The sequence below is a fragment of the Vicugna pacos genome, chromosome 15, assembly GCF_048564905.1.
Source record: "Vicugna pacos chromosome 15, VicPac4, whole genome shotgun sequence".
Classification (NCBI taxonomy): Eukaryota; Metazoa; Chordata; class Mammalia; order Artiodactyla; family Camelidae; genus Vicugna; species Vicugna pacos.
The window spans coordinates 41,369,877-41,386,747 of record NC_133001.1 but is presented as its reverse complement, the minus strand read 5'-3'; the positions used below and the strand labels follow the sequence as shown (position 1 = coordinate 41,386,747).

Here is a 16,871-nt window from a genome sequence, read left to right as displayed (position 1 = left end):
CGTGCTTTCCTTGCTTAATATTTCTACCAGGATAATTGGGATGAAGATGAGGAAGAGAAAGAAAGTGAAAAAGGTGAGGATGTTGATGAAGAGAATGAAGAGGAAGATGAGGATACTGAAGAAAAAGATGAAGAAAATGGTGAGGATGGAGATGTGGCAAGTGAAAAGGAATTAAATGGAGACTCTGATTTAGATCCCGAAAATGAAAGTGAAGAAGAATGAAGACAGAAGAAAAAGCCAATTGAACTATTTAAACTGGCTCACCTTACCCACTGCTGCCGAGTTCTCCTGGAGAGGGTTGTCTCTGTGACAGGTGCCAAGGACCGCTGCGCATTTCCAAATTCCTAATGGTGGCTCCCATGCCACCTTGCTGTCCTGAGCACCCCAGACCTAACTGTGTAAATAAGAGAGTTTCATTCAAATGTTAATAAACTTTACACAGTAAATAGACACATTTTCTGCAATGTACTGACATGAGTGTCCAATATATGGTATATTTTTATAATATCCTAGTATGATTGGTTATGGCCAAGAATTTTTGATGTAAGTGAAGGTAAAGACATTTCCCTTGTTAGGGGTTCAAGAACTGGACTTTGTGAAGGAGTCAGCTCTTATCTCAGGTTGGTATCTTTCATCACATCCTGATGTGAAGCAGCATGAGTGAAAAAATTTTTAATTTGGTACATTTTCATAAAATATGAAGGGATGACTAAAAACTGGAGTAAAAATGATTGTGATAAAAAAATAAAATCACTGGTATCCCTGGCTTCTCTGACTGTGGTAATCTGATTTGAGTCAGATTGAATATTTGGAGTGCTTCCCCAAAACAACCACTTATTTTTTAAGCTGTCATGTGAAATATTTTTTTAAAACACAAACAATTATGGTAATTAAAAAAACTAAATAATTAGCCATATTAAGGATTTTTCTTGACTGCAAGTTGCCTGTAAAGAATCATCAGTGTATAGATTTAGAAGTGCTCATTACCTGCAACTTTTTAAAAGATTCAGTTATAGCTGCTTTTGAAGAGGTTTTCATTTTTATTTAAATTACTAATGGATCAAAGAACAATTGTTTATTTTTTTTCTCTTTGGTTTTAGATATTAATGATAACCCTATTGGAATTTTTTTCCAAAGAAAATATTTTTATAATTCAGTAATTTAATGTGTTCTTTCCTTTTCATTACCTACTCTTGGCAGTGTTTAGGGTATGTTTACCTTTAAAATAAATCCAACTCAAGATTTTTTATGTGTGTATAAATAAGTATTTTGGTGTGCTACAAAAGCCTTTTCCAATTATCAGTGGGTTTTTTTTTTTTTTTTTTTAAGAATAAGTCAGTATTTGTTTAGTGCTCTCTAGGGAACATGCAGATGGAAGCTCAGCTCTAAGAAAGGGCTGGGGAGACTGGTTTATTTTTCCCACCTGTTAATATGTAAAACAAAAAACATTATCTCTGAGGGATTTTTAACATCAGTAGCAGACAAGATTTCCACACTCAACTAAGAGCTGGAGCCATATAAGCATCTTGGGAAAGTTAGGCCAGCTACTGGTGTAATGTACAGTTATATTTGTCTATAAATGGGGCTGTTTATGGCAATTTAATACCATTCTCTTTGTAAAGTGAATAAATACTCATCTTTACCCTGTGCTTGTCTTGTGGTATATGTAGAGAAACACAGCCACACATTTGGGCTCGTGGTGTGAAGGTTTTAAAAAAGTAATCTTACTTGACTAGCATTAATCGGTAAATGCTTTCAGGGCTTGTTGGATAATCTAGAATTTGTAGCAAAGTGAAGGAGCCAAGAACTTTGTTAGAGCCTAGTGGTGGTTTCTTGGTGCAGTCCCACCTGGCTGGGCCGTGCCGCCACAGCGCAGGGCTGCAGGGACAGTCATCAAGGTGCACAGGCTCATGCCTCAGACCCTGGTCTGGGGTCTGAGATTTTCCCTGCATCCGACTCTACCTCTTCAGTGTAGTAATTGCTTACTAGTTATTTTTAAGACAATTCCAGAGTTAAATTAAAATTAGGCTTGTTAAAAAGAATATTTTCTAGTTTCAGGATATTCCACTCCTAATCCAGACAACAAAGTTTTGGGTGTATGTTGTTGTCTTTTTTTGGAGATTTTTCCTCCCAGCTATTTTATTTTGAAAAATTAACCCTCCTTCCATGATCAAGTCAAGGATCACATATTATATTTGGTTGTCATTGCTTTATTAATCCAGAATATTTCCTTCCCCCATGTGTGTTCCATGATTTTGATATTTAAATAGGTCCACATAGTATGAATTAAACTGTATTGCAGACTGTTCTACAGTACATGTTTGTTTCCTTATGATTAGATCTCTGATTTAAATGTTTTTGACAAGAGTACTAAATAAGTGGTGGTATTTGAGGTTAATTTGTAAAAATGAATTCTTTGGGGTAAGTGTATTAGTATGTTTTGATGTAAGCAGATGTCAAGGCTTTAGGTTTGGGACTTGTAACCTTAGTGCAGAGGGATGTTTGAGGGTCAGAAATGGGATCCAAGTAGTGAGATCATTGGGTACATTGATGCTGTCTGTTTAAGGTTATTATAATTTTTGTGGAAGTTAATTCTCAACATTGTACATTCATTTAGCAAATATGTATTGATTGCCTACTCTCTTCCAGGGATTATTTAGTTGCTTGGTACATCACTGAATAACAGTGAATGACAGTGAATAACTGAATAATAAGGAGCTGACATTCTACTAGAGAGAAGTAGGCAGTAATCAATGTATAATGAGTAAGTAAATTCTGTGTAGTATGTTAAAAGATCGTGACTGTTATTGGGGGGGACAATAAAGCAGTTGGGAGTTGGGATGGGAGAATGCAGTTGCAGAATTAAATGTATGATCAGGGCAGGGTTTGTTGAGAAGATGAGATTTGAACAAAGACTAGGAGGAAGTGAGGAAGTTAGCTAAGAGGGTATCTGCGGAAGAATGTTCTAGGCAGAGGAAAGGGCATGAACAAAGGCCAGCACAAGTCTGGTATGTTGAAACCTGGAGAGGAAACCAGTGTGACTGGAATGGAGGGAGAAAGAGAGAGTGTATGTGAGAGGTGATAGAGACTTAGACCAGGGTGTTAGTAATGGAGTTGGTGAGAACTGGTTGGTTTCTGGGATTGTTTTGAATTTAGAGCTAATGGGATTTCTATGAGGTGTGAGAAAAGGGGAGGAAGAAGTCAAGTATGACTTGGCTAGAGCACCAGGATGATGCTGTGGGTGGAGCAGCTTTGAGACGGGAGTCAGGAATTGCACTTGGGACCTGTTAGGTTATAGATATCCATTAGGAATGCAAATCCATCCCCAGTTGATTTGGGGGGCAAGTTTGGGGTGGAGGTAGAGCCCTGTAAGTGTTATTAAGCCACAGGACTGGGTGAGCTTCTCAAGGGAGTAAACTGTGCATAGGAGGATCACCCAGGTCTGGCTCCAGCATCAGAGTCAGAGATGAGAAATGCCAGGGGTCACAGCGGGTTGAGGTGAGGCAGGAGGAATTGGCGTTTACTTACTGTTCCATTCTCTTTGAATTCATGACGTCCCTCAGCTGTGGTTTCTTTCTGCTGTAATTGATAATACTGGTGGATCCTCCCAGGCCATGGTGGTTTTTATGATGCCCTTTATATGACTGACCCTTCCTTTGAAGGCAACTTGGGCGTAAAATTTGTTTTGCTTTTAATCTAGTGTCACCTTTGTGGCATCTCAGCACTGTGCCTCGTGCTGACTCATCCTGTGTCTGAATTGTACACTGGATCACAAAACCAGCAGAGTGCATGGCCACAGCCGTGTAAGTGGACTAGCAGGCATTGTCCACACCGGAGCACCGTGTGGAGGAGAACACAGAATGGGTGGTGCTCTCCTGTTCAGTGCTGGCTGCGTGGTCTGAGAAAACAACGTTGACACTCATCAGCACTGTCATGGGTGCTCATGTATTGGTGTGCGTAGCTTTTTAATATGAAAATAGTTCTGAGAGAAAGAAGGTGGTTATAAATTGCACTTTAGGGGTGAGGGATGTCAAAAGAAAAAACCCAAAAGTTGAAAATCACCTTAAGAAATTGCTGGGCCTATTCTTCCTAGGTAATAATGGCTTAAAAGGTGAGGAAATACCATAATTTTTGGATGCTAAAGGTTTTGTTTTGTTTTTTTAAGTATTTCCTAATGGAAATAAATATGTAGGAAAACATTTTGTTACAGGGTTTCCTTTGACCTGGTTGTAGTTTAATTTGTTTGATTGAAACAGGGGCAGAGGTGTGGGTGGCCTGGCAGGACAGTTGCTGAAGTCAAAGCCAACTTGGCAGCAGCCTCAGCTGGCCCTGTGTGGGTGGTCATGATGGCCCAAAACTGGGCCACAGCTTCACAGGTTCAGACACTTAATTTTGTCCTTGTCCCTAGACTAGGGTAACTTGATGGTCAGAACATTGACCAGGCTTCCAAGAGAAATTGGAATTATTAAATGGCACATTTATTGGTAGTGAGCAAGACACGTCTCCAGTGGAGCAGTGTTCTTATTGGGGGGTGAAAAGTCTTTTTTTTGGATAAGAAAGTCACACAGTAAACACCAGTTTTATAACGGGAAGATTGATTTGACCCAGAGTGTGGAATCGGAATGTGAGAGAAGTGAATGGGGATGGTCTTCATAGCTAAGTGCAGTGGACAGAGCGTAGTCTGTACGGGAGGGGTTGGAATTCTTGGCTTCCCTGCACGCTGGTTGAATCTTCTCACTTCATACTGATCCTTCTCCTTTGAACAGGACAGTCACTGTGGATGGAATGTCGGTGTTTGGGTCTTCACAGGCATCTACCTACGACTGCTGGTTAGGGTGCATTCTCATGATTCAGGAACCATGAGTCCCACCAAATATGGTTACATGTAAGGAACAAATTCTTGTTTCAGCCAAACTTTGACTTTGTTAATCATCCTCAACCTGGCAACCCCACCACCCCTCCTTTTTTAAATTGTGGTAAAATATACTAGTTTAACCATTTTTAAGTGTGCAGTTCTGTAGCATGAAGTACATTTATGTGGTTGTTCAACTCTTCTTTATCATGATCTAGATGCTTAATTTTTCTTAAATTGAAGTACAGTAAATTACAATGTAGGTTTCTGGTGTACAACATAGTGTCCCAGTCATGTGTATATATACATATATTCGATTTAATTTTTTTTATTAAAGGTTATTACAAGATACTGAACATAGTTCCCTGTGCTATAAAGAAGAAACTTTTTAAAATCTATTTTTATATATAGTGGCTAATATTTATAAGTCTCAAACTCCCAAATTCATCCCTTCCCACCCCCTTCCCTGGTAACCATAAGATTGTTTACTATGTCTGCAAGTCTATTTCTATTTTGTAAGTGAGTTCAGTCATTTTTTTTTTAAGATTCCATATATGAGTGATATATGGTATTTTTCTTTCTCTTTGGCTTCACTTAGAATAACGATATCTAGGTCCATCCATGTTGCTGCAAATGGCATTCCTTTTATGGCTGAGTAGTACTCTATTGTATAAATATATCACAACTTCCTTATCCAGTCATCTGTCAGTGGACATTTAGGTTGCTTCCATGTCTTAGCTGTTGTATATAGTGCTGCTATTAACATTAGGGTGTAGGTATCTTTTTGAGTTAGAGTTCCCTCCAAATATACGCCCAGGAATGGGATTGCTGGATCATATGGTAAGTCTGTTTTTAGTCTTTTGAGGAATCTCTATACTGTTTTCCACAATGGCTGCACCAAACTACATTCCCACCAGCTGTTTAGGAGGGTTCCCTTTTCTCCACACCTTCTCCATCATTTATTGTTCATGGACTTTTGAATGATGGCCATTCTGACTGGTGTGAGGTGATACCTCATTGTACTTTGGATTTGCCCTTCTCTGATAATTAACGATATTGAGCATTTTTTCATGTGCCTGTTAGCCATCTGTATGTCTTCACTGGAGAATTGCTTGTTTAGGTTCTTTGTCAACTGGCAGTCTCTTAATTAGTGATTTTTGTGGAAGGATCAGATCTAAGAAATGAAGGTGAAAACATGAACACAATCAGTCTCTTGTGGAGAGACCAAGTTTAGGGCTGGAAGCTCAAATTCTGGGTCCCCACTGCAGAATGGCAATGGTAAATCTACTTAATTTCTTTTTTGGGTCCGTGACGGGAGATTAAAGACAATGCTGTTTGTTGCAAGGATGCTGTGAGAACCAGTGGAGCAGTGTCTGTGGGGCACTGAGCACCGAAGTGCAGCACCTGGAACAATTAATTGTTAAGTGTCTTTCAATATGGGTTGTGGGGGCACAGGTTCTAAGGGAAACTCCTTTCTGTCTCTGGCATTTTTAAGAAATTCAGACAGAGCCTTAAGGGTATGTATGCACAGTTCTCCTTTTCCACAGGTGAAAAAGTGAACTTACTCTTTTTCCTTTTCTTTAATGTATTTTTAAAATCTATTATTTAAAAAGTAACAACATTCACTGAGTAAATTTTGGAACATACCAAAAAGCATAAAGAAGGAGAGTAAAATGTTAACAGAGATAACCGTTTGTATCTTTACGGTGTATCTCCTTTTACTCTTTTTATCTTTGCATGAGGGCACACACGTTTTTCTTATGAAACTGGAATCATAATACATTATTCTTTGTCATGTAATGTATTGTTAATTATCCTTTGAAATTCTTGTGGTTCTTAGCATTCTACCCATGTTAAACTTGAACTTACTCTCCTGTTATAGTTTGTTATAAATAATGCTACAGTGAAATTCTTACATTTTGTATTTTTTTGGAAAGTATCCTTATGAGATATTCTTAGGAGTAGTGTTATTTAATAAAATACATGAATAGTCTCTTCAGACTTAAGAAATGTGCCCAAATCCTTTTCCAGAAAGATTGTATTGATTTTCAACCCACAAGCAGTGTTGCTATGTTTCCACTTCATCGTGAACTTCAGGTCACCTGCTTTTTTTGTAGCTACTTGTATTTTTTAAGAGTATTGTGGTTTCAGGTCTGTGGTTAAAGGGATTGTCTTATTTACCTGTAAAGTCTTTTTGTATATTAAAGACATTCATCTCTTGCCAAACAGATGGTACAAATATTTTTCCCCATTTGCTTTTCTTTTTTTAATAATACTGTTTTCCTCTATAGTTTTATTGTTTTTAAGCTTAAAATATTTCCCCTAGGATGTTATTCTTTTCATTTTCTAATTGTTTTATATCTGTCTTTTTTTTTTCCACATTTCCCTCCCTAGTAACTGGCTGTGATGTATCAGTGCATTGTGAAATAAAGTAGGTTGCAGCCATCATTTTTCAAAGTAGCAAAGGTAATTATAGAAAAGATCAGTGCATTGCACGTAGTTAAGAGTAACTTTTAGAGGGGCATATATATACTGGGTTGCAATGGAAAATGTTTGGGGGTAAGATAGAAGAAAGCTGCTGCTCTCATCCGTATGGAACTATTTTTGATGTATCTGTGAGATGAGGCTCTAACCTGGAGTTCCCCTGCATCAGTTTCTTCCACACTGTTGAATACTCTACTATGGGCTGAATTTGTGTCTCTCCCAAATTCATATGTTGAAACTCTAATCCTGAATGTGGGGCCTCTGGTGGGTAATGAGTCATGAAAGGGGAGCCCTCATGATGGGATTAGAGCCCTCATAAGAAGAGACACAGCTTGCTTTCTCTGCCAGCCACTGTGTGAGGAAGCAGAAGACTGCTGTCTGCAAACAGGAAGCAGCTTCTCACCGGGTGCCAGATCTGCCGACTGCTTCTCAGCCGTCAGGACTGTGAGAAATAAATGTTTGTTTATTATTGTCTAACGTTTATTGTCTAAACCGCACAGTCTGTGGTGGTTTGTTACCAGCAGCCCAGATGGACTAGGACCCTCTTTTTCTCTCCCATAGACTTGTGCTTGCTTTGCCATAAGGTAGGTCTGTTTCAGTACTGTCTGTTCCATTCCATTGCTCTCTCTTATTGGGCTTTAGAATTTTTCTTTTAGGTGGTATGTTTATACCTCTTGGAAATATTTTCCTAAATTTTTTTTTGCCTTTTTATTCTCCCATATTACTAAGGGAAGATTCTTTGGTTGCAAGAAAAACTTAACTAGAGGCAGCTTAAGCAAAAAAAAAAAAAAAGGAAGAAGAAAGTTTCAAAGAATCTGTGTAGTAGGCGGAAACAGCGAGGCCTCAGGAAGGGATTACAAGTGGGAGGGGCAGAACCATGGGTCCGCCCATGGTCCTTTATCTACTACCTCTACCTCCTCTCTGCTTTCCCGTCCCGTCTATGGTTATAACCCAGCCACTTGCTGATTCTTGGGAGAGCTGACTTTCTCTGCTTCTCCAGATCCTCTCTCCACCTTTCTCCATCTGCTCTACACTCTAAGTGATCAAGTGTTACAAACTGCATCAGCCCAGCCCCCTCGCCTGGCTTCTGGTTGGGATCAGCAGATGGGTGATACTGGCAAGAGCTGGGAGGGTGGGAGGGGAGGTCTGAGTATTCGTTCCCCTGGTGAGCCCTCTGTCAGGCTGTGGTTTGGCTGGGGCTGCTGTGTTCCTCCACCTGTCTTAACCCTGCCTGGAGTCCGTAATAGTTCCACCCCTCTTTGTTTTTTTGTGGCTTCCGTGTGTCGGTTTCTTTCTTTTCTTGTCTGTCCCAGAGTGCCTCACCCTCCTCTGTTGGTTTCCTGAACTCTACCCAGACCTCTGCAAATAGTCTTTCTCTGAAACACTCCTCAGATACCCTGTTTGAGTGTGTCATCTGTTTCCTGCTGGGAGCCTGAACCAGTCCACATCGCCCATTCCTGGGAGAGACAGTCTGGCTGCATCTTGGTTCAGGTGTCTACCATGTCCAGTTACCCTGCCAGGGACAGTGTCACACCACACCGGTGACTTCTGTGAGCCCACCCTTGAGACGAGGGCAGCCTTCCTGCCAAAAGCAGAGTTCATTTCACAATGCTGTCTACTTCATAGCTCAAGTATTTTAAAAGATAAATTAAAAAAAATTTTTTAGTGGAGGTACTGGGGATTGAACTCAGGACCTCGTGCATGCTAAGCATGTGGGCCAGCACTGCACTATATCCATCCATCTCATTTAAAAAATTTTAAGTTGCAAGATATACATAATGTGAAATTTACCATTTTAACCATTTTTAAAGTCTATGGTTCAGTGGCATTAAGTACATTCGCATTGTTGAGTAACCACCACCACCCATCTGTAGAACTTTTTCATCCTTTCAACTTGAATCTGTACCCATTAAACACTAACTCCTCTTTTCCCCTCCCCCCAGCCCCTGGCAACCACTGTTCCCCTTTCTATGAATTTGATCCTCTGTATCTCATTAAAAAATAATTTTAATCAGACAAGTAATATGGAAATACTTTTAAAAAAATTTATTGAAGTATAGTCAGTTTATAATAATTGTATCAATTTGTGTTGTACAGCATGTTTCAGTCATACATATACATACATATATTTGTTTTTATATTCCTTTTCATTATAGGTTACTATAAGATATTGAATATAGTTCCCTGTGCTATACAGTATAAACTTGTTTAACTATTTTATGTATAATAGTATCTACAAATCTCAAAGAAATGTATCTGAACTCCTAATTTATCCCTTCCTCCCTATCTTTCCCCTTTGGTACCATGTTTATTTTCTATGTCTGTGAGTCTATTTCTGTTTTGTAGATAAGTAGAAATTCATTCTTGTAAAAAAAAAAAAAAGGACAGAACTTGACATATAAGGCTATACTAACTTTGCCCACCATGTCTGATCCCCTTCCTCCCTGCTTGCAATGGTTATATGCAGAGCTAACCACTGTTATTCTTAGAGTCTGGATTTTTCCAAACCCTTCTCTATGCATTTGCACATACACAAATGTGTTCTTAGGAAATAAGTAGTTTCTTTTCCCCCACGTAAATGGTATACTGTAAGTAGCATCCTGCAACTTGAACTTGCTTTTTATTACCCAGTGTATCTTAGAGGACTTCCAGCTTGGTAATGTGGAACTGCATCAGGATCAGCTGGCGGGCTGGTGAAGGCACAGGTAGCTGGGTCCCCCCTAGTGTTTCTGAGTCAGTGGGGTGGGGAGGGGCAGGGAATGTGCATCTCTAACAAGTTCCCAGGTGCCCTTGACGCTGCTGTTCTTTGAACGTACTCCCTTTTGAGAACCACTACAGTGATTTTAAGCTGTTAAATCGAGGTTGTCTCCAATTTCTCAGAAAAATAAAGAATGTTGTGGTGACCTTGTTCATGCTTCTTGTCCATATGTACCAGGGTCTTCCTGGGGTGTGTATCGAGAAGGAGAATTCTAGGTCACAAAGTATGTGTACCTTAAATTTTAGTAGATATTGTCAAATTGCCTAACAGTATGACTGTCACAGGTTACAGAGGAACTTTCAAATAATTTTCTCCCAAGTTAAAGAAAAAACCTGATGAGAATTTTGATAGGATTTGAGGTAAACCAACAGATTAAGAAAATGGATTTCATCATGGAATATTATAACATTAAAATTTGTGTTTCTCATTTGATATGAATATAATATGATTTTTAAAAATTGGGAAATTCGACCTCCTTAGGTTGAGGTAGTTCTTTCGGAAGTAATGATCTAGTTGCTTCTTTAAGAATGTGCATCTCTCTCTCTCTCTCGCCTTCTGAGGTGGCCTGCACTGTCTATGGATTGTATATCTACCTTTAATACCCCCTCACCCCACTATGTAGTTCTCTCAATATAAGTCTACTTTTACTCAACTGTGGCTCGCTCTCGAATTCTTTCCTATGTGAAGTCAAGGACCCTCACTTGGCAGGGAATGTCCCAGGGACTCAACTGAGACCTGGGACACAGCCATCCTCTCACTCCACCACCCCCTCCTCCTCTTGCTTTCTTCCTGTACCATTTTTGGCAACCATGAAGGGACTGAAATAAAAAATTGGCTTCAAAGGGCATAATCTCGATCTGCCTTTAGGGCTATTGCTCCCCTCTCCCTGGATGGTGGAAGAGGGTTTCTCCCACGTCATGCAGATTTAGGCAGCCCCTTAGGTGGCATCTGGCGCTGCCTGCAGGATCTGACAGAGACTGATTCTTTAGCTGTGAAGGAGCCTACCAAGCCCAAGGCTTTTCTCTCCTCAGTCTTTTCTCTTTTCCCCTGTTGCTCTATCTCTTTGGACTCTAGAAGATCCAAGGAGGTGAAGACTCAGACATCCAAATTAAGACCGCATGGCAAGAAATTGACCACCTGATTGGGTGAGTTTCCCCTCTGGCTCCTCGAGCCCAATTCCTCCTCTCTACTCTGAACCCCTGTGTGGAATTTGTTGGCGGGCACTCTCTTCACGGGCTCATAGGCTCACTGGGCCTCTGGGTGGAAGTTGTTGGTGGGCACTCCCTGTAATGGGCCTATGGATCTCTACTCCAGGAAGCAACATGGTTGTACACCTTCCTTCTTTGCCCTGGATTTCTCTCATATCCTCCTGTGTCCTGACTTATTAGACTATATATTAATCTTTGAGCCTTCTTGCCTGCTTTGCCAGCAGTTTGAGTGTTGCCTCTTTTACTTCTGTGAACAGGTGCCCCTCCTCAGCATCACATGGACTGTATTCTAAGGGAAGATTTTGCCTTGCCTTGTGGCCCTCCAGCCCTACCCTTCAGCTCTATTTGTTTCTTTTTTCTTTCAGATAAAGGTAATCCAATTTAGTTGATTCAAGGCCTAAGTCTCTCTCCCTCTTTAAAGAATTTGGGCCCTGGGGCTCTGGTCACGTCCCCCCCCACACCTTGCTCCTCTCCTTGCCTCATCCAAAGGAGCTATCTCAGGCATGACATCCTAACTAAAATGGGGGTGACCACAAGCATCCCAAAGGACTCCCCATTAGGATACATATTAGTTAATTGGGGGAAATTTAGGATAGTTAAGGAAAAAGAAATTAACTTTCTTTTGCAATACTTTATGGCCCCAATACAAACTAGGACCAAGAGTTCTGGCCAAAAAATGGATCATTAAATTACAGTACCATCTTGCAGCTGGACCTGTTTTGCAAAAGGGAAGGTAAATGAGGGGAGGTCCCATATGTCCCAATGTTCCTGACCCTGTTCCAAGACCCAGGTCCAAAGAACTCCTGCCAGGTATGCCTGGCTCACGTCCCCTCAAAGTGCCTTCCCCCATGGGAGCTGATGTTTTAGATGACCCTCTTATGGGTCCAGCTCCCCATGCTCCACAGCTGGGAACTCCTACCTCCCCCAGCTCTGAGCGGGGGACAGTCTTACAAACCATCTGCCCCTAATGCCCCATCTGAGCAGCTGGGGTCCCCAGACCCCCATGAATCAGCTCATGAATCTGGCATTTGGAGTATTTAACAACAGAGATAGGGTTAAAGTATTCAAGGACAACAACGAAAGACAATTCTTAGCAGCAGCCCTAACCCTTGCACCACCTCAGGGTTACCCTCCCTTCTGTTTTATACTTTATTTTTATTTTATTTTATTTTATTTATTTTTTTGAGAGGGGAGGTAAATAGGTTTACTTATCTATTTTTTTTTTTATTTAACGTAGGTACTGGGGATTGAACCCATGACCTCATGCATGCTAAGCAAGCAATCTACTACTGAGCCATACGTTCCCCGTTAACCTTCCCTTTTGAAGACCCATGGTGAGGACAGGATCCAGGACACCTGGATCAGAGCCACTGCTTCACCAAGAAGGGACCTGTTTTAGTGTGGCCAGGAGGGCCACTGGAAGGATGAACGCCTCGTGTATGGAAAAAGTCCACTGGGGCCCTGCCCAATATGCAAACAAGAAGGCCACTGGGAGAGGGATTGCCCCTAGTCCCAAAGGGGGCTTGAGGCTTCCAAACCATGATGGCTGAGAGGACCGAAGACTGATGGGGCCTGGGATCCTTTCTGGCTCCCAATGGACACCTTGTCATCTCTCTGGAGGAGCCTCGGGTAACCCTTGACATGGGAGGTAAGAAACTTGTCTTCTTATTAGATATGGGAGCCGCCTACTCTGTGCTAACTGATTTCTCTCTCTCCCTCTCTCTCTCTCTCTCTCTCTCTCTCTCTCTCTCCCCCTGCTTCCAAGATGGCCCGCATTCTGTCTATGGGGTGTGTAGAATGTCTCTGGGATTGGGGTGATGGCAAGTACACTGTAAGGATGGGGATAAGTTAAACAACTAATTAGAATACAAGATGGAATGAAGTGAATGTCATTTACTTCAAAGGTGAAGTGCTGGAGGCTACAATAAAGGAGAGATTGATCTACTCACAACCTGGAATTGGAACTGAGGACTTGAGTACACTGACCCAGCCTTGAGGGAGGCCTTCTAGGAAGCAAAAGTGATTACAGTTAGTGGCAAATAGATGCTTAATAGGTGTGTTCTAAAAACTTGCAACTTGAACACTTACAACTGAGGTCCTTGATTCAGCTAAGCGGCAAATTTTTCTTACGTGTCCCCAAATGGTCCTTTCTCCCTTATTAGGCTTTCTGGGTCTAGAGCACACATGTGTGTGCTTCTTGCTTTTGCTGGAATTTGCTGAGTTTGGAGGGTGCACTTAGCACCTGGGCGCTGTCATCACGTTTTCTCTCATCCTCATCAGGCTTATCCAGATTGCCTTGGTTACTGCTTTCTCAGGTTAGAAGGACAACGGCAACGTAAGAAGCAACCACTAGGTGCCAGCCTTGCTTTGTGCAAATTTCTTCTTGTCACAGACCAGGCATCTTGAAGAAAGCTGCTCTTCCTGTGTAACCCCCCTGATGAGTGGGGGTGTGTTTTCTGAACCCCACTGTTTCAGCTTGGCCCAGAGAAACTGAGGTGTTTCCAGCTCTCTTTCTTTTCTGGGGTCTAGGTCCCAAAACAGAACCTTGATGGTCTCTAGCCCAGAAACATGCATCATGGGAGGGACCAAAAGTGAATCCCGACTTAGAGGAGATTGAGTCTCCAGGCTGTGGGCTGGCACCTCTAGGTACACAGATTTGGGCAGTGCCCATGGAACAGGCAGCTGGTCTACCTCCATCCTTCCTGGACCCACCACACCCTCAACTGGACTACAAACAGCGGCCTGAAAACGCCCAGCTGACAGAGAAGCAGCAGCAGCTCTTAGTCTCTAAGAGTCACTGAGCATAGGAAGCTTGAATTGATGTATCCCTTTCTGCATTTCCTTCACAAGTGAAGTAATAACAATAAAGCCAAAAATCAGAGAAAAATCACAATACCATACACCAGCTGCATTGATTTTTCCAGTAGATTTTGTCCGTAAAAACCATGATTTTACATTATGTCAATGACAGTGTGGGGGTAAATTTTTTTTCACTTCTTGTCCCCCCTTATGACAATTTCAAATATACACAAGTTAAAACAAGAGTATAACTCTCTATGCACACCACTTAGGTTAAACCATTGTTGATATTTTGCTTCATCTGCATTTGCGTGCATGTATTTATTTTTGCTGATCTTTTAGAAAGTAAATTGAAGATGTCATGGCACTTTACTCCTAAATACTTCAGTGTGTACCTCCTAAAAATTATCATAGTCACAATACCATGTTACACCAAAAAATCAAACAGTAATTCTCTAATGTCATCCAATATCCAGTTCACTTTCAGTTTTTCCCAGTTGTCCCCAGATATCTTCTATAGTTGGTTTTTTTTCAAACCAGGATCCAATCAAGGTTCACTCACTGGATTTTGTTGTTAAAACATCTTTTTTGTTTACTTTTGCTTGAAGACTTTCTCTTCCCCTTCCCCTCCTTAGTTTTTTCTATGACATTGACATATTGAAGACACCAGGCTAGCTGTCTTGTAGAATGAGCCACACGCTTGATTTGATTGTTTCCCTGTTGTGTGTTTAATTCATTTCTCCCTGTATTTTCTATAATCTGGATGTTATATCTCAGTGTTATCCAGTAGAACTTTCTGTAATGATGAAAATGTTCTCTGCAGTGTCCAATATGGTAGTCACTAGCCACATGTGGTCACTGAGCACTTAAAATGTAGCCAGTGTGGCTGAGTAACTAAATTTTACATTTTATTTAATTTTTATTCATTAATTTACATTTAAATAGCCACACATGTGGTATGGAACAGCATGGAGCTTAAGGATTGATTAGATTTAGATTTAATAGTTTTGATAAGACATCAGAGGTGATGCTGTATACTTCATATTGCAGCCCATCAGGAGGTGAGAGAGTGACACCTTGTCCCATTATTAGTGATGGTATTTTTTTAAAAACCCTTTATCGAGGTATAATTTACCATCAATAAAAACATTTTAAGGATACAGGTCAATAGGTTCAACAAATGTTTACAGCTGTATAACCAGGACACAATCCAGATATAGGAAATATTCAGCACCCAAAAGATTCCCTTGTGCATCTTCCCAGTTAATCCCGGTATGCCTCCTCCCCACAAATCTGAGGCAGCCACTGATATGCTTTCTGACACTATGAAATAGAGGTATTTCCAAGAGCTTCCTATAAATAATCAATAAATGTACTCTTTTGATTCTGAGTTTCCAATGAAGGATACTCAACACAATGTTTTTGTGATTTATTGATGTTTTTGCATGTACCTATAGTTCTTTTTATTGCCAAGTGGTATTCCATTGTATGAATGTGCCACAATGTTCTTCCTTTCTGTTGGTGATTTGGGTTGTTTCCAGTGTAGCACTGAAAGCTGAACCTTCCTGTAAGTGCTGCTTTAGCTGCACCTGACAAATATCGATAGGCTGTGTTTTCATTTTCATTCAATACAAAACATTTTCTAGTTTCTCTTTTCCCTTGTGAGTTCTCCTTTTTAAAAATTATAGTTGACTTACAATACATGTGTACAGCATAGTGATTCAATATTTTTATAGCTTTTATAGCTTTATAGTCCATTTAAAGTTACTATAAAATTATGGCTATATTTGTGAGTTCTCCTTTGACTCATGGATTATTTAGAAGTGTGATCTTTCATTTCTAAATATTTTGGGATTTTCCAAAGATCTTTCTGTTAATTCCTAAATTAATTCTCTTGTGGTAAGAAAACTCCCTCTGTATAACTTAAGTTTTTAATATTTATTGAGGCTTGTTTAATGGCCCAGTTATATGATCTGTCTTGGTGAATGTTTCTTATGAACTTGAAAAGAATGTGTATGTGCTCTTGTGGGATGGAGTGTTCTATAAATATCAGTTAGGTCAAATTATTTGATAGTGTTGTTCAGGTTTTCTACTTGCTGTGTTTACTTATCATTTATTGAAAGAAGTCTATTGAAGTATGAACTATAGATGTGGATCTGTCTGTTTTTCTTCAGTTCTGTCAGCTTTTACTTCATGTATATTAAGCTTTGTTATTTGTTACATACACCTTTAAGATCATTGTATCTTCTTGATGAATTGACCTCTTTGTCATTGTGAAATGTCCTTCTTTGTACCTGGTAATATCTCTTATCCTAATGTCTACTTCATCTAATATTAATGTAGCCACTCCAGTTTTCTTAGTTTACACAATGTATCTTTTTCCATCCTTTCACTTTTAACCTACCTGTGTTTTTAAATTTTAAAGTGTGTCTCTTGTAAGCAGCATATAATTGGGTCTGACTTTTATTAGTCTAATTATCTTCCTTTTTTTTCTTGAATATTTTGACTGTTTATATTTAGTGTAGGTATCATTATGATTGAGATTAAATGGACCAGTTTGCTGTTTGTTTTCTGTTTGTCTCATCTGTTCTTTGTTCCCCCTTCTTCCTCTTTTTGTGACATTGGGTTGAGTATTTTTAAAATTCCATTTTATCATCACTATTGGCTTATTTGCTTTACTTCTGTTTTATTTCTTTAGTGATGGCTCTAGGGTTCACCATGTATATCACAATATGCGTGGCCCTACTGAGTTCCCTCGTGAATGCCCTGA

At 40.2% G+C, this 16,871-nt stretch overlaps 1 protein-coding gene across 1 annotated transcript in view; it reads left to right on the top strand.

Annotated features, from left to right (window-relative positions):
- The window catches only part of WDR43 (WD repeat domain 43), a 42,098-nt gene extending 40,456 nt beyond the window's left edge, over positions 1 to 1,642 (top strand). Inside the window, exon 18 of the mRNA XM_072937975.1 lies at positions 31 to 1,642. Coding sequence (XP_072794076.1) covers positions 31 to 222 — 192 coding nt within the window. The 3' untranslated portion in view covers positions 223 to 1,642. The remainder of the gene's footprint in view (positions 1 to 30) is intronic.
- Positions 1,643 to 16,871: the final 15,229 nt, after the last annotated feature.